This window comes from Ranitomeya imitator, chromosome 1 (genome assembly GCF_032444005.1).
Source record: "Ranitomeya imitator isolate aRanImi1 chromosome 1, aRanImi1.pri, whole genome shotgun sequence".
In the NCBI taxonomy this organism is placed as follows: Eukaryota; Metazoa; Chordata; class Amphibia; order Anura; family Dendrobatidae; genus Ranitomeya; species Ranitomeya imitator.
In genome coordinates this window covers 307659250-307680200 of record NC_091282.1, presented here as the reverse complement: position 1 = coordinate 307680200, position 20951 = coordinate 307659250, and the positions used below count along the sequence as shown (strand labels likewise).

General features: G+C 45.7%; 1 protein-coding gene across 2 annotated transcripts in view; it reads right to left on the bottom strand.

The window, feature by feature from the left end:
• The window catches only part of CIT (citron rho-interacting serine/threonine kinase), a 254862-nt gene that overhangs the window by 194002 nt on the left and 39909 nt on the right, over positions 1–20951 (bottom strand). For both annotated transcript variants that reach the window (XM_069758420.1, XM_069758429.1), the window contains exons 7-9: positions 20161–20254; positions 19873–20076; positions 19640–19793 (exon numbers count right to left, since the gene is read on the bottom strand). In XM_069758420.1, coding sequence (XP_069614521.1) covers positions 19640–19793; positions 19873–20076; positions 20161–20254 — 452 coding nt within the window. The remainder of the gene's footprint in view (positions 1–19639; positions 19794–19872; positions 20077–20160; positions 20255–20951) is intronic.

The window sequence follows — 20951 nt, the reverse complement described above, 5'->3', positions numbered from 1 at the left end:
CCCAGTGTGGCCAAACCTGGACAACAAAGATTACTGGAGTCCCCTCCGCTTAGATCTTCCTGATGACTCTCGGAACTAAAGAAAGTGAAGCTAAGGAGAGACCCGTGCATGCACCTTGACGGTCTAAGGATCCCGAGACCGAGCTCTGAAGTGGAGAACCTTGGCGTTCAATCTTGAAGCCATCAGATCCACGTCTGGAGTCCTTAAACGAATACATATCTGTCGAAAGACCTCCCACTGTCCTGAGGCGAGACTTTGACGGATATGAAAGACTGCCGCCCAGTTTTTTCTTTTGTTTTTTTTACGCCTGGGATATGGACTGCTGAAAATACTGAGAGGTTCCTCTCTGCCCATCGGAGAATATGGGCTACCTCGTGCATGGCCACCCTGCTGCGGGTTACCCCCTTTAATGATTGATACATGCGACAGCCATGGCTTTGTCTGATTGAATTTGGATGGGGTGACCCGCCTGGAGATAATGGAACTGCTGCAGGGCTATCCTGATTGCTTGGATTTCCCAGACATTAATTGGAAGGCTCTTCTCCCGAGTTGACCAGCACCCCTGAGCTCTGAGGTGACGAAGACTACTCCTCAGCCAAGGAGAATGGCATCGGTAGTCATCACTAGCCATTAAACCGGGAGAAAGAATTTTTCCTTGGAAGAGAGATAATCTCAAATGTCCACCACTTGAGAGTTTGCCTGACCCACCGGGGCAAGCGGCACTGGCGATCGAGAACGGGTTCATGCTGCAGGGGACGGAGAAGCAGCTGAACGAAAAAAGACCGCTTTAATTGCTGCATTTTTCCCCAGTGCCCTCATGGCAAACCGGATAGAAGGATGGGATGAGTGGCTAAGTGCGAGGGCTCCCTGTTGAAGGGCTCAGACCTTGTCCTGAGAGAGAATCACTAACCCTCGAAGGTATCCAGGGTCATTTCTCAAAAGGGCTGGAATGAGGGAAAGCCTGTATACGTTTATCAGCGAGCTCAGGTGCGGAAGAGTATCACCACTGATGCGAAGGCACTTTGCGCAGTCCTGGAAGGACGGACCCCTGATGAGAAAGTCGTCTTAGTAGGGCAGAACGATCACGCCCGGAGAGTGCAAGATGGACGAAACGGCCGTCATGACCTTCAAGAGCACTGTGTGAACTGAAAATGCTGTTTGGGAATGGCGAAGAACAGGAATGTCCGTTCAGCTCCACATCCGGTCACGCCCCCCGTGTCTCAGGATATCATCCCATTTAATTGCACCAAGATCCTCTCTCATCCGTTGGAAATTTGCCCTCCTGAAGTTTAGTGTCCTTGTAACCCCTCTATTACACATCTTTTTAAAGGATACATGAAAACTTATTATTTTGTGATCGCTACTTCCCAAGTAACCCCCAACCCTTATATTTGCTATGCGGTCTGGCCTGTTGGTTAATATTAGGTCTAGCAGTGCCCCCTTCTTGTTGGGTCCTGAACCAGTTGTGAAAGGTAATTGTCTCTCATAGTTGTCAAAAACCGATTACCTTTGCTGGAACTGCAGGTTTCTGTTCCCCAATCTATTTCAGGCTCGTTGAAGTCCCCCATAATAATGACTTCTCCTTGAGTCGCAGCTTCATCTATTTGCTTTACAAGGATATTCTCCATTGCTTCCATTATTTTTGGAGATTTATAACAAACCCCTATCAGTAATTTATTATTTTTTCCCCCTCCCCTTATCTCCACCCACAGGGATTCTACATTTTCATTAAATTCACCTATATTATCACGCCGGATGGGTTTTAAGGACGATTTTACATATAGACACACCCCACCCCCTCGTTTATCTGTACGGTCATTTCTGAACAGGCTATAGCCCTGCAAGTTAACAGCCCAGTCATGGCTCTCATCCAGCCACGTTTCAGATATCCCCACCATGTCATAATTATGCTCCAACAACATTAGTTCTAATTCGTCCATTTTGTTGGCGAGGCTTCTGGCATTAGTATACATGCACTTGATGTTCCTCTCTGTACCTCTACTCTTTCTTAAATTATTAAGTGTTCTAACCCCACCCCCCATGCCACCGCCACCCCCAACTTCCTTATTTGTGCCCAGGTCTCTGTCTGCACTATCTTCCCCTCCTATAAATTGAATACCCTCCCCCCCAATCCCTAGTTTAAACAATCCTCCAACCTTCTAGCCATTTTCTCCCCCAGCACAGCTGCACCTTCCCCATTGAGGTGCAGTCCATCCCTAGCGTAGAGCCTGTAGCCATTAACAAGAGTGGAGCACATTTCCTAATGGGGATTGCACCAGACAGAAAAGTTAAATAATAAAAAAATAAATAAATAAATACAAAGTATTAATACAAAACAGACAGCAATTCAGTAATTCCTCCCTTGGAAACTCCCTGACTCCAAAGTCACTGAATCACAAGTCACACTTACCGCCGTCCACACTTACGCTCTGGTCACACTCCGCTCGCTCACACTTGCTATGCTGAAGATTTATAGAATTTTTTTTTCTCTAGTTCCCCTCAACAGCAATCCACCTTGCTGTTCAAATGCACTTCCAAAAAGGACTTGAGCCCCCAACAGCTGCCCCTTATAAACCCTTAACTATGAGCCCCCACCCTAGGTTAACCCCTTATGAATATAGCTACTCCCAATTCAGCAACTCACCCAATTCACACAGGTATTTGTTAAAGGCTTTCCAAATACCTCTTCACTGAATCACAAGTCACACTTACCGCCGTCCACACTCTGGCTTCTTTCACACTAGCTTCGCAATCTCCCCGTCGCAATGCGTCGGGGAGAGATTCCAAAGCTAGCGTTTGCTGCATTGCACAATGGGTGCAGCGGATGCATTTTTCCGGCGCATCCGCTGCCCCATTGTAAGGTGCAGGGAGGTGGGGGCGGAGTTCCGGCCGCGCATGCGCAGTCGGAAAAAGCGGTCCGTCAGGAGAAAAAACGTTACATGTAGCGTTTTTTGCTCCTGACGGTCCGCCAAAGCACGACGCATCCGTTGCAAGACGGATGCGAAGTGTGGCAATCCGTCGCAAATGCGTCGTCAATACAAGTCTATGGGGAAAAAACGTATCCTGCAAGCACTTTTGCAGGATGCGTTTTTTTTGCAAAACGACGCATTGTGACGGATTAAAAAAAACGCTAGTGTGAAAGTACCCTTACGCTCTTGGTCACACTCAGCTCGCTCACACTCACTATGCTGAAGATTTATAGATTTTTTTTTTCCCTAGTTCCCCTCAACAGCAATCCACCTTGCTGTTCAAATGCACTTCCAAAATCATAAAGATATGTCACACAAAATACTTAATAAGTAACATTTCCCACATGTCTACTTTACATCAGCACAATTTTTTTATTTTTCCCTAACTAAGGGAGTGATGAAGGGGGGTTTGATTTACTTTTATAGCGGGTTATTTAGCGGATTTTTCGGATTGGCAGCCGTCACACACTGAAAGACGCTTTTTATTGCAAAAAATATTTTTTGAGCTACCACATTTTGAGAGCTATAATTTTTCCATATTTGAGTCCACAGAGTCATGTGAGGTCTTGTTTTTTGCGGGACGAGTTAACGTTTTTATTGGTAACATTTTCGGGCACGTGACATTTTTTGATCGCTTTTTATAATTTATAATAATGGTAAATTTAGGTCAATATGTTTTGAGTTTATTTCTAAAAAAAAATTGTCAAAAATGTATAAAAAAAATGTGCAATTTTCAAACTTTGAATGATTATCCCTTTAATCCAGATATTCATACCAGAGAAACATTAATAAATACCATTTCCCACATGTCGGCTTTACATCAGCACCGTTTGTAAAATGTTGTTTTATTTTGTTAGCGTTTTAAGAGGTTTAAAAATGTAGCAGTACTTTTTCATGGAAATTTACAACATTCATTTATTTTAGGGATCTACCCAGGTTTGAAGTGACTTTGTCCTATATATTGGAAAAACCCCCAAAGTGATACCATTTTAAAAACTGCACCTTTCGACATATTAAAAACTGTGATTGCTAACTTCTAAGCAGACCACTGTAGCCGGCAGACTCTAAGGCGGCAAATTGCCATGGCAAACATCAGGGCCAGAAAATCATGATCTCTGGGTGTTAAATAGGAAGCCCCCACACTCTGTTAACCATTTATATAATGTAGTCACTTGACTGCAGCATCTAAGGGGTTAAACAGATATGGACGGTGCAAACAAGTTGTCAGCTATAGCCGACAGCTGCTGGATTGTCACCTGTATGGGGAGGCTATTCTCTTATATCTCACGTCAGTAAAAAGACGTATTGGCGGTCATGAAGGGGTTAAACTGTATGTCGAAACAGGAAGTCAATTTTCCCTGTGTGAGTCCTGAGTCACTGCAAAAGTTACTGGGGGGGGCTGGAGCTGACCAGAGGAATGATAAATGCAGGGAAAAGAGACTTCCTGTTTCCACATTGAGCAGAGAAGAGAAGAATTAGCTGGACAACAGGACACAATGAGCAATTGTAAGTACACAGAGCTATATGAGGACTATGATATATTGATGATAAAAGATTTGATGAGTGTGCTCTTTAAGGGGACTGCATTATGGGTTACTTTTTAGACAGGGTACCTGGTGCTGAGGGCATTATATAACAATTAAAGCAAGCTAAAAAAAATAATATGCAAGTCACTATCTCCAGAGTAAGGTTAAATGCAATTTGTTTAATAGATCATGTTCCTTGGCTGCTTATTAGGTCAGATCCATAACAGCAACTATGTGATCTGTGACTACAGTTTAACTTCAGGAAGCAGATATATAAAGGAAAAGCTCCAGAACTCTGGTACTATTTATGTAAAAAAAAGCCTGCTTTTTGTGACCTGCATAGTTATTAACTGAATCAGAATCAGATAGAATGACAAGAAGAAGTCACTGATGGGGTGGAATTAGGACATATAAAAGGGGTCAAATAGTAATGAAAACACCTTTAAGCACTGAAGTCTACTGTCCAAAGAAAATTTATATATATACACACCGTATTTTTCATTAGTATAAAAACCACTCCAAATTTAGACGACAGAAAATAGGACAACATTCTCCACTAAAACTTACCTGGTCCTGCAAAGAGGAGGACGAGTCAATGGCACTAATTTTAATGCACTGGTGGATAGTAGGGAGGTAATAGATCTATGGTTAGTGTATCTCTGGCGCATCTATCTACTATATAATTGTCTAAGGGTCACTTCCATCTTTCTGTCCTTCTGTCTTTCACGGATATTCATTGGTCGCGGCCTCTGTCTGCCATGGAATCCAAGTCGCTGATTGGTCTCGCCAGCTACCTGTCATGGCTGCCGCGACCAATCAGCGATGGCCACAGACCGATTAGTCCCTCCCTACTCCCCTGCAGTCGGCGCCCGCTCCATACTCCCCTCAGTCACCGCTCACACAGGGTTAATGCCAGCGGTAACGGACCGCGTTATGCCGCGGGTAACTCACTCCGTTACCGCCGCTATTAACCCTGTGTGACCAAGTTTTTACTATTGATGCTGCCTATGCAGAGTCAATAGTAAAAACATCTAATGTTAAAAATAATTTAAAAAATAACAAATCATTATATACTCACCTTTCGCGACGCTCCGGTGACCTCCGGCAGGTTCCGATGCGAAGAATGGTATGGGACAAGGACCTGTCATGACGTCACGGTCATGTGACCGCAACGTCATCACAGGTCCTGCGTGAGAATGACCTGCCATGACGTCACGGTCATGTGACCGAACTACAAGGGGCCCTCGGAAGGTGAGTATATGTTTATTTTTTAACCTGTGACATACGTGGCTGGGCAATATTTTACGTGACTGACCAATATACTACATGGCTCTGTGCTGTATACCAGGGGTGTCAAACTGCAATCCTCAAGGGCTGCAAACAGGTCATGTTTCAGGATTTCCTTGTACTGCACAGGTGATAATTTAATCACCTACACACAACGATTACAGCACCTTGTGCAAAGCAAAGGAAATCTTGAAAACGCGCATGGTTTGCGGCCCTCGAGGAATGCAGTTTGACACCCCTGCTGTATACTACGTCACTGGGCAATATACTACGTAACTGGGCAATATACTACGTGGCTGGGCAATATACTACGTGGCTGGGCAATATACTACGTGGGCTGTGCAATATACTACGTGGACATGCATATTCTAGAATACCCGATGCGTTAGAATCGGGCCACCATCTAGTACAGTGGTCCCCAACGTTTCTGACCTGGAGAGCCACATTCAGCTCTGACAGAGGGCCCCGAGCCACATCCAGCCTTGAGAGAGGGTCGCGAGCCACATTCAGCTCCCGCCCCCTCACAATAGTGGCAACCAAAGCCCCCATTACAGGCATAATAGTAACCAAAGCTTTTCCACAAAAATCAATCACCCCAAAGCAGTATACTAAGATCCAGGGGTTCCTACAATACCCCCACTCAGTATTCTCCTATAAAGCACTCCCAAGACACTGTCACATCCAGCTTCAAACATCTCCTCTGACGAGTGGTGTCATCTTGTCTCCAGTGTACCATACTTAAATTTTCTCAAAACCCCTAAGACCAGTATATGTAAATCCAGATCTGCTCTTCTGTGCAGGGCTGCTCACAAAATTCACCATTTTCAGATGTGCTCTTCATACCTGTTTTCTAGAACTGGAGCTAATGCACCAAGCTGACAGACATCCGCGAGCCACAATTCATGGGACCGCGAGCCACATGTGGCTCCCGAGCTACAGGTTGGGGACCCCTGATCTAGTATATACATAATTGACTAAGGTCCATAACGCGGTGTAACGCAGTCCGTTAACGCTGCCATTAACCCTGTACGTGTGACCAACTTTTTACTATTGATGCCTATGCAGCATCAATAGTAAAAACATATGTTAAAAAAAAAAAAAAAAAAATCATTATATTCTCACATTCCGGCGTCCACAGCAGCCTTTCCCGCTCCTCGCGACGCTCCGGTCCCAAGAATGCATTGCGGCAATGACCCCAGATGACGTAGCGGTCTCGCGAGACCTCTACATCATCACGGGTTATTGCTGCAAGGCATTACTGGGAACGGAGCGTCACGAGGAGCATCGCTAAAGGCCTGGGCTGGATCCGGGGGACGCTGGAAGGTGAGTATATAACTATTTTTCATTTTAATTTTTTTTTTTTTTTTTTTTAACAGGGATATGGTGCCCACATTGCTATATACTGCGTGGGCTGTGTTATATACTGCGTGGGCTGTGTTATATACTGCGTGGGCTGTGTTATATACTGCGTGGGCTGTGTTATATACTGCGTGGGCTGTGTTATATACTGCGTGGGCTGTGTTATATACTGCGTGGGCTGTGTTATATACTGCGTGGGCTGTGTTATATACTGCGTGGGCTGTGTTATATACTGCGTGGGCTGTGTTATATACTGCGTGGGCTGTGTTATATACTGCGTGGGCTGTGTTGTATACTGCGTGGGCTGTGTTGTATACTGCGTGGGCTGTGCTGTATACTACGTGGCTGTGCTATATACTACGTGGCTGTGCTATATACTACGTGGCTGTGTTATATACTACATGGCTGTGCTATATACTACGTGGGCTGTGTTATATACTACGTGGGCTGTGTTATATGCTTTGTGGGCTGTGAGACTCTTTCGCCCAGGGCCCTCAAAAACCTGGAGCCGGCCCTGGCTTCACTGATTGGTCAGCCCCGGACGGCCGCGAACAATCAGCGACAGACGCAGTCCACGCTTCACTAACTGGTCGCGCCCTATACAGGATCTATCATTGACTGGTAAGGGTCTCCTCCCCAGGACCCTCACTGATTGCCACGTGGATCGGCCTCAGCTGTACACATCGACAAAGGCACGATCTGGGGGTAAATACAATTTTGCTTCTACTGATAATTATGATAACTAGGAATGAGCACCCCGTCCCTTAGAAGGATATGAACTTACTTTGACATGGATCTTAGAGTTGACACACTGCCTATAAGTACAGTAAAGCGAGTGAGGATCTTTTCATCTTTACTGGCAAATCAATGCCAAGGAGGTTTACTGTTAACCACGTCTGAGTTTCTTGATCCTTACAAAGCAATGCTACCTAGGAAACTGCACATTTAGTGACATGACTACCACAATGACTCAGTTTTCTGCACAATCTTATGCAAGTCATTCCTGATACATTAACACTATAATGGTCAAAGACTTTTTGGTTGAAAATGACAGACACTATTAAGCAATTTTGAGCGTGTGGTGGTTCACCAGCATAACTTTATTTGTTGTGCTGCTAAAATATCTTTGTATCCTGAGTCTAGCATGTTTGTTTACTTCAAGGGGGCCAAAAACCGCTATCAGACCCTTCTAGAAGCAGCTTAGGCTACTTTCACACTAGCGTTGTTTGCTGTACGTCGCAATGCGTCGTTTTGGAGAAAAAACGCATCCTGCAAATGTGCTTGCAGGATGCCTTTTTTTTCTCCATAGACTTGCACTAGCGACGCATGGCCACACGTCGAATCCGTCGTGCGACGGATGCATCATGTTTTGGTGCACCGTCGGCACAAAAAACGTTACATGTAACGTTTTTTTGTCTGTCGAGTCCGCCATTTCCGACCGCGCATGCGCGGCCGAAACTCCGCCCCCTCCTCCCCGGACATTACAATGGGGAAGCGGATGCGTTGTAAAACTGCATCCGCTGCCCCCGTTGTTCATTATTTTCGCAGTTTGCGTCGGGCCGACGCATGGCAATGGCCCCGTACCGACGCTGGAGTGAAAGTAGCCTTGTCTCTCACTGCAACAAAACATCAGACACAGAATGACTTTTGCCATTGGCAGAGACTCTACAGACCCCTATACATATTATAATTGCCCATCCTGCAGATGAAGCAGGTTCTGAACTAATGGGGTTGTGTAAGACTAAACTATTGATAGAAAAATGACGATTTTCAGCTCTAATAAAAACAAATAAATTCATGTTTTATTGGAGCTGGAAACCATTGTTTTTTCTATTGCATGCTTCACGTCTACATCAGGACGTTTTCTGTGCTCCTGTTTATTTTAATTGAGCTGCAAGCAGGTGAGCTGGCATTTACTTTTTGTACATCTAAACTACTGATGACCTGTCTGTAAGAAGTGAATGGGAGATAAAGTGCAGTACAGAGGCGAACATGGACCGCTTGGGGCCCTTGGGCAAGAAATGCTTTAATGGCAGCCAAGATTGTGTGTACCGGTAAATATTTTATATCTATCATAGCCTCTACTCGTTATGTGTATTGTTGTCCCTTATTACATAGTTCCCTCTCTTGTTATGTACAGCAACATCTCTTACTTATTGGATTCTCGTTATTTATAGCATTCTGTTCTTACCTCTGGCTAATATCATGGTAAAGCCTGTTCAGTCAGTTTACCATTACTTGCTATGTACTATTTTTTCTGACTTGAACGCCCCGCCCTTCACCATGCGGTGATTTTAATTACATCCAAACACATTTGGTTCCGACCTTCCTATAAATGCAGGCTTTACCATGATATTAGCCAGAGGTAAGTGTTCACACTAGGCAGTCAGGTCAGGGACCCATCCAATCCATGAGATTACCTTGACGTTGGTGGATGATCTCACTTTTTTGGCCAAATTTTGTGCTAAGCATCTCATGTGTTTTTTCATACATTTCACAAGCCATTATGCTATTCACATTTCATGTATCACACATTCCCTTGCTTTAGTACAATTGAGTGCAGCCATTCATGAATTTGCTATGTAAGATGTTTTTGGTTATGCACCAGTTCAGACTAGTTCTCCTTTCAGTCAGTTTACCATTACTTGCTATCCCCCTGTCCTGCTATACATGTCCCCCGTCCTGTTATACATGTGCCCCATCCTGTTAGAACGTGCCCCATCCTGCTAGGACGTGCCCCATCCTGCTAGGACGTGCCCCATCCTGCAAGGACGTGCCCCATCCTGCTAAAAAGTGTCCCATCCTGCTAAAACGTGCCCCATCCTGCTAGAACGTGCCCCATCCTGCTAGAACGTGCCCCATCCTGCTAGAACGTGCCCCATCCTGCTATAATGTGCCTCATCATGCTATAATGTGCCCCATCATGCTATAATGTGTCCTTTCCTGACATATATGTGCCACATCCAGGTATATATGTGTCCCATCCTCGAATATATGTGCCTCATTTCTGGTATAATGAGCCCATCCAGGTATACAATTGTGCTCAAAAGTTTACATACCGCAGGCAAAAAAATTTGTCTTTCTTGGCCTTTTTTCAGAGAATATGAATGATAACACCAAAAATTTTTCTCCACTCATAGTTAGTCGATGGGTGAAGCCATTTATTGTCAAACTACTGTGTTTTCTCTTTTTAAATCATAATGACAACCCAAAACATCCAAATGACCCTGGCCAAAAGTTCACATACCCTGGTGATTCTGGCCTGATAACATGCACAAGTTGACACAAATGGGTTTGAATGCCTACTAAAGGAAACATCCTCACCTGTGACCTGTTTGCTTGTAATCAGTGTGTGTGCGCATAAAAGCTGAGTGAGTTTCTGGAATCCAGACAGACTCTTGCATCTTTCATCCAACCTCTGACGTTTCTGGATTGTGATTCATGGGGAAAGCAAAAGAATTGTCAACGGATCTACGGTAAATGGTAGATGACCTATATAAAATGAAAGGGACACAAAAATACATCCAAGGAATTGATAATGCCAGTCAGTAGCGTTCAAACTGTGATTAACAAATGGAAAATCGGGCTCTGTGATTTTATCATTTTCACGGCTCAACATTATAAACTTCTGTGAGCACCTGGGGGTTCAAGGTGCTCACCACCCATCTAAATACATTCTTTAAGGTGTCTAGTTTCCAAAATGGGGTCACTTGAGGGTTTCCACTGTTTAGGTTCATCAGGGGCTCATCAAACGGGACATGACGTTTACTAATGATTCCAGGAAATTTTACATTCAAAGTCAAATGTTGGAACGTCCAAGAACGTCCCATGTGCAGCTCCTGGGCTGATAAGTGCAAATTTACCAATATTTGCTGATAATGTGCTGCATTCATCTTTCCTTCAACTTTGTTGACCGTTCTCCAAATGTAACGTTTATGGTTGTGGCCAAAAAGTTCAGGCTTGTCTATGTGCTGTTTTGCATACTGTAGGCGAGATACTTTGTGGCATTTGCACAGTAATGGCTTTCTTCTGGCGACTCGATTATGCAGCCCATTTTTCTTCAAATATCGTGCATCTTGAAACTGCCACACTGCTAGTTTTCAGAGACTCCAGTATTTCAGCTGATGTTATTTGTGGGTTCTTCTTTGCATCCCAAACAATCTTCCTGGCAGTTGTGGATGACATTTTTGTTGGTCTACCTGACCATGGTTTTGTTTTCACAGAGCCCCTGATTTTCCATTTGTTAGTCACAGTTTGAATGTTGCTGACTGGCATTATCAATTCCTTGGATATCTTTTTGTATCCCTTTCCTGTTTTATACAGTTCAACTACCTTTTCCCGTAGATCCGTTGACAATTCTTTTGCTTTCCCCATGACTTATAATCCAGAAACATCGGCGGCAGGATGAAAGATGCAAGAGTCTGTCTGGATCCAGAAACTCACTCAGCTTTTATGCACACACCCTGATTACAAGCAAACAAGTCACAGGTGAGGATGTTACCTTTAGTAGCCATTCAAACCCATTTGTGTCAACTTCTGTGCATGTTATCAGGCCAGAATCAACAGGGTATGTGAACTTTTGACCAGGTTATGTAATTCCGCGTGTGGTAAAATTGATAAGGCAGTTTTATTCTTCGGGTCAGTACGATTACAGCGATACCTCATTTATATATTTTTATTTATTGGCGCTTTTACACAAAAACTATTTTACATAAAAAAATTATTATTTTTGCATTGCTTTATTGTTAGAGCTAGAACTTTTATTTTTCCGCTGGTGGAGCTTTATGGTGGCTTGTTTATTGCGGGACAAGATGACGTTTTCAGTGGTACCATGTTTATTTATATCCTTCTGTTTGATTGTGGTTTATTCCATATTTTGTTCGGCGGTATAATGATAAAGCATTGTTTTCTGCCTTGTTTTTTATTTATATTTTTTATGGTGTTCACTAAAGGGGCTAACTAGTGGGACAGTTTTATAGGCCAGGTCGTTCCGGTCACTGCAATACCAAATATGTGTATTTTTTTTTTCATACAAATATTTATTTATGGGTACAATATCTTTTGATTTTTTTATTATTTTTTGAAAAATACTTTTAAAATTATTTAAAAAATAAATTTCACTGTCCCACTATGGGACTATCATGTTTTGCAGGCTGGTCAATTGTATAGCATGGGGATGCAGCAGCATCCTCATGCTGTACAAACTGTCAGCTCTGCACTGACAAAGAAAGTTGCTGATCATGCACTGCGCATGATCAGCAACTTTCCTAGTTCTGATGACCCGATGTCATGACGACATTGGGTCACCATAACAACGATCCAGACCCCAAGTCCCGCTGTGGGGTCTCGGATCCAAGGGCAGAGGGGCTGTCATCCCTCTACCAGCTCAAGGAATGCTGCCATCGCTTTCAATCTCTGCATTTAGGGGGTTAAAGTGCCGTGGGCGGTGCGTAATCGCTAATGGCACTAAGTGCCAGGTGTCAGCTGTCAGAATCCGCTAACACCCAGCGGCGATCGCGCGCTTACACACAGCCTAGACGTAATAATCCTTCTCTGGTTAAAAAGGCCCAGGGCACAGGGACGTATTATTACACCCAATGTGAGAAAGAGGTTAAAATAGGGATTTTGTGTACTCACCGTAAAATCCTTTTCTCCGAGCCAATCATTGGGGGACACAGACCATTGGGTGTTAGTGTCAGCCTCCTAGTGGCAGCAGCCTAAGTTGAAACAAAAAGTTAGCTCCTCCTCTGCAGTATACACCCTCATGCTGGCTCCCAGAGAACCAGTTCAGTTCAAAAGCAGTAGAAGATCATTATCATCATATCAAAGTACAACACATCAAATTAAAGAAAAACAAGCGCAAGCCAAAAGATTAAGAGGGTGGGTGCTGTGTCCCCCAATGATTGGCTCGGAGAAAAGGATTTTACGGTGAGTACACAAAAATCCCTATTTCTCCTTCACCTCATTGGGGGACACAGACCATGGGATGTCCCAAAGCAGTCCCTGGGTGGGGAATCACATCACAGATCAAACCCCATGTACCAACTGACTAAAGTTGCACTACCGCCGCTTCCAGAATACGTCTGCAAGGGGCCGCATGTGCAGAAGTCTGAGAGCATAGGTTGTATCAAGTTGCAGCCTTGCAGACCTGTTCTGCCGATGCCTGAAGCCGAATGACACAAAAAGAACGTCCCCCGACTGAGTAGAGTGTGCCTTAACCCCCACTGGGATAGGTTTGTCTCTGACGCAGTAGGACTTCTGAAAAACCAAGTGAATCCATTTGGTATTGTGGCCTGAAGCGGCTAAACCCTACCTGAGACCCTCAGGAAGCACAAATAGGGCGTCTGACTTACTGAAGGGCACCGTCTTCGAGATGCACCTTCTGAGAGCCCTTACTATGTCCAGGGTGTGAGGAGCTCATTCCACCTGATGTACTGGTGCTGGACAAAAAGGTGGAAAGACAAGACCACCTTGGAAAACAGAGAACGTAGACGATTCAATGAAAGGAAAGGAACTCGACCGGACACAGTGGCTAGCTCAGAGACTTGTCTGATAGACATCACTGCGACAGGAAAAAATGACTTTCAGAGACATCCTGCAACGGTTTGAAAGGCGTCTGCTAAAGAGCACCCAGGACCAGTATAAGGTCCCAGGCCTCTAACTGCATATCATAGGGGAATACCGCATGGGAGACTCCCTGAAAGAAAATGCTCACTTACAGAATGGAAGTAATCCTGCGCTGGAATAAAACAGATAAGGCCAAGATCTGGCCTTTGAGAGAGAGGGAGAAAGAGCTGAGCGCCAAACCTGATTCCAGACCATTCTGGAGAAATTCCCAAAATGGTAGGAACAAAGACATGAGAACGTCCGCAGTGCCTGCACCATGCGAAAAAAGGTTATCAGGTCAGGTGTGCGATAGATGCTAGCCGATGCAGGCTTGACACGCTAATCATGATGGGAAACCTCTGATGAGAGAACCCAGCTAGAGATCGCTCGTAGGCTTCAACAGCCAAGCTATTAAACATAGGGCCCCTGAGTTCTCATGACAAAAACGGACAAAGGCAGAGCAGATCTGGATGATCCCGCAGTCGCCATGGGACATCGGCGACTATCTGCAGTAGATCAGCATATCACGCCCAGTGTGGCCAAACCTGGACAACAAAGATTACTGGAGTCCCCTCCGCTTAGATCTTCCTGATGACTCTCGGAACTAAAGAAAGTGAAGCTAAGGAGAGACCCGTGCATGCACCTTGACGGTCTAAGGATCCCGAGACCGAGCTCTGAAGTGGAGAACCTTGGCGTTCAATCTTGAAGCCATCAGATCCACGTCTGGAGTCCTTAAACGAATACATATCTGTCGAAAGACCTCCCACTGTCCTGAGGCGAGACTTTGACGGATATGAAAGACTGCCGCCCAGTTTTTTCTTTTGTTTTTTTTACGCCTGGGATATGGACTGCTGAAAATACTGAGAGGTTCCTCTCTGCCCATCGGAGAATATGGGCTACCTCGTGCATGGCCACCCTGCTGCGGGTTACCCCCTTTAATGATTGATACATGCGACAGCCATGGCTTTGTCTGATTGAATTTGGATGGGGTGACCCGCCTGGAGATAATGGAACTGCTGCAGGGCTATCCTGATTGCTTGGATTTCCCAGACATTAATTGGAAGGCTCTTCTCCCGAGTTGACCAGCACCCCTGAGCTCTGAGGTGACGAAGACTACTCCTCAGCCAAGGAGAATGGCATCGGTAGTCATCACTAGCCATTAAACCGGGAGAAAGAATTTTTCCTTGGAAGAGAGATAATCTCAAATGTCCACCACTTGAGAGTTTGCCTGACCCACCGGGGCAAGCGGCACTGGCGATCGAGAACGGGTTCATGCTGCAGGGGACGGAGAAGCAGCTGAACGAAAAAAGACCGCTTTAATTGCTGCATTTTTCCCCAGTGCCCTCATGGCAAACCGGATAGAAGGATGGGATGAGTGGCTAAGTGCGAGGGCTCCCTGTTGAAGGGCTCAGACCTTGTCCTGAGAGAGAATCACTAACCCTCGAAGGTATCCAGGGTCATTTCTCAAAAGGGCTGGAATGAGGGAAAGCCTGTATACGTTTATCAGCGAGCTCAGGTGCGGAAGAGTATCACCACTGATGCGAAGGCACTTTGCGCAGTCCTGGAAGGACGGACCCCTGATGAGAAAGTCGTCTTAGTAGGGCAGAACGATCACGCCCGGAGAGTGCAAGATGGACGAAACGGCCGTCATGACCTTCAAGAGCACTGTGTGAACTGAAAATGCTGTTTGGGAATGGCGAAGAACAGGAATGTCTAGACAGGGGAAAATCGGAATATGGAGGAAAGCATCCCGTTGTCGATGGATGCTAGAAAAACCCCTCTTTTATTGGAGAGTTTGCATGATCCTTGGTGGGATCTGATTCCAGCGCTGCAAGGCTGTAGTCCTAACCACTGAATCAACGTGCTGCGTTAGAGATGGAGGAATCATCCGAGACAGGCTAGTGAAGACCCTGACTGATAGGGGAAGGATCATGAAGGGACTGTATCGCTGTGACCAGTGACGCCCTGGCCTGTGATAGCGACGAAACCCACTCGGGGGGTATAGTGCAGTCTAGATCCCAGCCCCAGCAAAATGAGGCTGTACCACAGAATACCCCATGACACGTTAATCCCATGCATCCTTTGCAGGGAAAACCAATGGGGCCTCAGGGTCAGAGCACTTACCCAGGACTGTTGCCCAAGGGTGCTGCAGCTCCGAGAAACTATGGTGGGATTTTGATCCCAGGACGACATGCAGCCAAAGTAATGACCGAACTTCAAACAGGTTAGAGAAGAAACCCTTTGAGCTTAGCGTGAATCTGTGGTGTCCGAAAAAGGATTTGTTGTTGATGCCAAAAAAATGACGTCTAAGCCTTGCTGCGGAGGAAATTTGCTCTTTCCTCCCGTAGCATCAGAGACAAGCTGAACCAGCTTCACTCTAAATAAACAACCAATCTAGTAAGGAAGAGATGTCAGAGACTTTTTGCACACAGTCAGTTTTCTATTCACTGAGCCATAATGTCCTTCTGAACGTGATGGCATTTGCTGCTGATAGTGCAGCGCAGCTGGCCGCATCCAAAGAGGCATCCAGGAGACCATGGCTTTAGCTACTCACGCCGCGGCAAACAATAGATAGTGCTAAACCCGAGGCCTCAAAGACAGAGCGAGTCCAATTCTCTGACGGTGGGTGGGTGAAGATCCATCCAGCAAGGATAGGATTCCAAATAGCGGACAAAATACTGGCGGGTTCACAGCAGGAGATTCAGCTCAATCTTTCCGAAGATTAGCTGAAACAGGGGGTACCTCGCACGAGAGGCTTCTGACCTGTTAAGCGTTTATCAGGTCGCTCTCAGCGCTGGAAAAGTATAAACCGGACCACCGGGTGAATGGTAAACGCTGTATGAGGGTGATTAGTCCTCTTGAAGGGATTGTGTGTTACGGGACAGAACCAGAATCCTCGTCAACCATTAGAGTCTGATTGACGGCTTCAATAAGAGAGTTCCCCATTTTCTGGAACACTGGCGATTGCAGAACCGGGAAAACATCCAATTCAAACTCAGTCTTGTTCTGCAAATCTCTGGTGAGGGAGAGCGAGAAACAGAGCTCACGGACCCCTGATCAAATTTCTAGACGCCTGTACGTTTCTAGAGTACTTGCAGCCCCTGCTAGCCTCTCCGTGTAGGAGAGGATCCATTTAAAATCAGACCTGCTCATGCTCCGATCCACAGAGGAATCACGGAGGAATTCAATCTCTGGCCAGCAAAGCCATAGATTGCTTCAGTTACGCAGCCCACTCAGGGGAACTAGGTACACTGGCATTGGGGCGGCGGAGGGCTCCTGAACGTGTTTGAGGTCGCGGGCTTTGCAAATTAAATAAGACTAATAGTTTTTTTAGACCCTTTGGGAGCTTGGACCGTGACAATGTGTCATGGCGCCTTTAAGACTGGGAAATACTACAGGGGGAAACTGGAAGGGAAGAGCGCAGTGCTTCCTTACCCGGGTACTGATGTTCTTGGAGTCCGCATTGAATTAGCGCTATGTTTTTGCGCTAAGAGTCGCCTGCCAGGTCTTGTGCAAAGTCGTTGTGCCCCTGTAATGCAAAGCCGTCGCCCCTGTGTGAGCCGGCTGGGTGGACCAAGATGGCCACCGGGAATTGCAGAGGCGGTAAAGTCTCGCAGAAAGCGAGAGGCGCCCAATAAGGGGGCGGAGCCACAGCCGTGATGTAATTTATTGGGCGGAGCCTCATGACTTCCATGAATAGGCCCAAGCCGGGGCCTAAAATTCTGCAGCCAGCGGGAGTGTTACCAGGGGTAGAGTGTGGGGGCGTAGGGGGGGATTGGCGAGAAAAATGAGCGCTCCTGTCTCAGGCGAGTGTGGGCGCGGCTTCCGGGATGCAGCCTACACATCGGCCAAAGCCGGAGGCTACATTTTTTGGCACCGGCCGGCGCCGATGGAAAAAGGGATCCAGCAGTGCACCCTCACAGCCAGAATGAGCCCCCTTGTCAGCGTTGCCCCAGACCGCCTGTCCAGAGCCCCCCAGGCCCGGCACTTACCTGGAGAAGCTGCTAGATGGCAGATAACCCAGCTGTATGCGGCAGGTGCTGAAGTCCCCTTGCTGCCGCTGCTGTCTTTGACGGTGCAGGGATGAGGGGATAACCCTCAATCCACCATCCCTTTTATAGGGAGGTGGAGAGGGACCGTCCGCCTCCTTGTACCATCCGCTTTAACAGTGGTGGTGCAGTGGGGGCTGCTCGGACACCACGAGGTGGACTCTGTACGTCCAAAGGGTTAATCACCTAGGATGGGACAGTGCTGAATGTCCGGCAATAGGCCTGGCTGTGGAAGAGGATACGTGGAGGCGACACTCCATGTGCTCGTCCGTTGAAGGTGTGGGGAGTTCAGTATCATTAAAGGGACCCGTCGCCCCTAAGAATCAGCCCAGGCTTGGCATCCCACGTCGCAGGAGAGGATACGGAGAGGCGACACTCTCCGTGCTCGCCTGTTGAAGGTTCGGGGAGATTGGAACATTGAAAGGATTCGTCGATGGAAAAAATAAAAATTAAAAAAGTAAAAAGTCAAAATTAAAAAGTAAAATAATAAGGAGTTTTGGGTCTGAATAGCAGACCCATCCATGTGCCCCCTACGGACACTAAGCAAGAAGTGGTTCTCTGGGAGCGAGCAAGAGGGTGTATACTGCAGAGGATGAGCTAACTTTTTGTTTCAACTTAGTGTCAGCCTCCTAATGGCAGCAGCATACACCCAGGGTCTGTGTCCCCCAATAAGGCAAAGGAGAAAATATTTTTAAAAATAAAAAAAAATAAAATAAAATATATGTTTTTATTATACTCACCTGTGGAGAGGTCCAGTCCGAGGGGTGTCGCTCTTCTTGGTCCAGCACCTCCCATCTTCTTGCGAAGGTGTCCTCCTTCTTGGTTCATGTGGATGACACGTCCCTGCATCATCCACATAGTCTGCAGGCGTACTTATCTGCCCTGAGGCTGGACAGACATCTGCCTGAGATGATTTAGTGAATCCTGCATTGAGCCTGGAGGTCCCTTCCAACTCTAAAGGTACCGTCACACTTAGCGACGCTGCAGCGATACCGACAACGATCCGGATCGCTGCAGCGTCGCTGTTTGGTCGCTGGAGAGCTGTCACACAGACAGCTCTCCAGCGACCAACGATCCCGAGGTCCCCGGTAACCAGGGTAAACATCGGGTAACTAAGCGCAGGGCCGCGCTTAGTAACCCGATGTTTACCCTGGTTACCAGCGTAAAAAAAACAAACAGTACATACTTACATTCAGCTGTCTGTCCCTTGCCGTGTGGTTCCTGCACTGACTGCTGGCCGTAAAGTGAAAGTGAAAGCACAGCACAGCGGTGAGTCACACAGCGGTGACTCACCGCTGTGGCTGTGCTCTGCTTTAGTTACCCGATGTTTACCCTGGTTACCAGTGAAGACATCGCTGAATCGGTGTCACACACGCCGATTCAGCGATGTCTACGGGGAGTCCAGTGATGAAATAAAGTTCTGGACTTTCTTCCCCGACCAGCGATCTCCCAGCAGGGGCCTGATCGCTGCTGCCTGTCACACTGGACGATATCGCTAGCGAGGACGCTGCAACGTCACGGATCGCTAGCGATATCGTCTAGTGTGACAGTACCTTAACATTCTATGATTCTGTTTGGAACAATCTTCTCTGACAAGTCCCTTCAAAAGCTGATGCATCAAAAACTGATGTTTTATGCCATTTTGAATACAAAGGGTGGTCACAATAAATATTGATTTGATTTATATTTCTCTTTTGTTCATTCAATTTGCATTTTTTACCAGGGACAAAATTAAACTATCAACATTTCTGTGTTTGAAAGAACTCATACTTTACAGAATTTTTTTCTACACCTTTAAGACACCCTCCCACACACATATTATATATATTTATTAATCACTCACTGTTTCGGATATTGTCCCAGTCAGCGTTTACAAAAAATGGATGACAGCACAAATCTTCATATTTCAATCTTTCCCTTTGTCCACAGAGTAAACTTTGAATAAGATCAAGAAAATTTTTGCTGATTTTGGGTTCATCTGGAAACTTTAGAAAACGCTGCAAAACCAATTAAGGACAATTAAACTATGCAAAAGGTAATAACATATCCAATAAAACAAGAAAATAATTTAGTAACCTGAAAGTTCATGATGTTGTTAAATGTTTTTATGGCTGTTCCTTCTGTAAATGGAGATTTTCCATAAAACATTTCATAAGCAATGATGCCCAGAGACCACCAATCACATTCAGGACCATAAGCAGCTTTTCCATCCCCATTCATCACCATGAGCACTTCTGGAGCCATATAATCTGGTGTACCAATAGGCAGCTGTGCATTCATCTGAAATGAGAGGCATGACATGTAATAGGGCAGCAGAGTGCAGAGATCAGATTGTTATAGCCCAAGGACACTCAATGGACTTACCACTTTACTTGATGTTAGCCTTGCTGCAGACCCAAAATCTACTAGTTTAACATGACCAGTGCGATCGATGAGAATATTCTCTGGTTTAATATCTCTATTGAATAAGACATAACATTTATAGTAAATTAATGCTCTCACACAGGATTATAAAATCACTGTTTACAGTATCAAATAATGTCAGCTCTGGCGGATGCATTAAAGGGAATCTGTCAGCATGTTTCTGTTATGTAACCCGAGAGCAGCATGGTGTAGGGGCTGAGACCCGGATTCCAGAGAGTCTGCATGGTGTTAATTTTATACAATATTTGCTGCAGATCTAGCAGTGCTCAGAATGCTGAGCCCTGCATGACTGTCCACATCACTGGTTGGCAGCTTGCTGTGTACACAGTACATGGAAAGAAAACTGTTAATCGCTGGCGGGGACGGGGTGACGAAGAGAAGTTGACTAGGAGTCACAAGACACCTAATCCGTACGGATCTTGCTGATAAAACATTGTTTTTATTGAAACAGCAACACCGAGCATAGTAAAAAACACATCACTGAAGTCAGGCAAAAGGTTCCTACATTGTGCTGCTCACAGATTACAAAACAAAAACCTGCTGACATATTCCTTTTAAAGGCAAATTTCAATAATGTGAACTCCACAAAAAAAAAAAAAAATAGTGGAGCTCAAGCCAGAGGAACCCGATGCCTTCCTAGTGCCACTAACTTTAACCTACTTACTGGGGTCACATAGCTCAGACGCATCCAATCTTGCATTCATGGCATATCCTAACTAAGTTCAAATGTA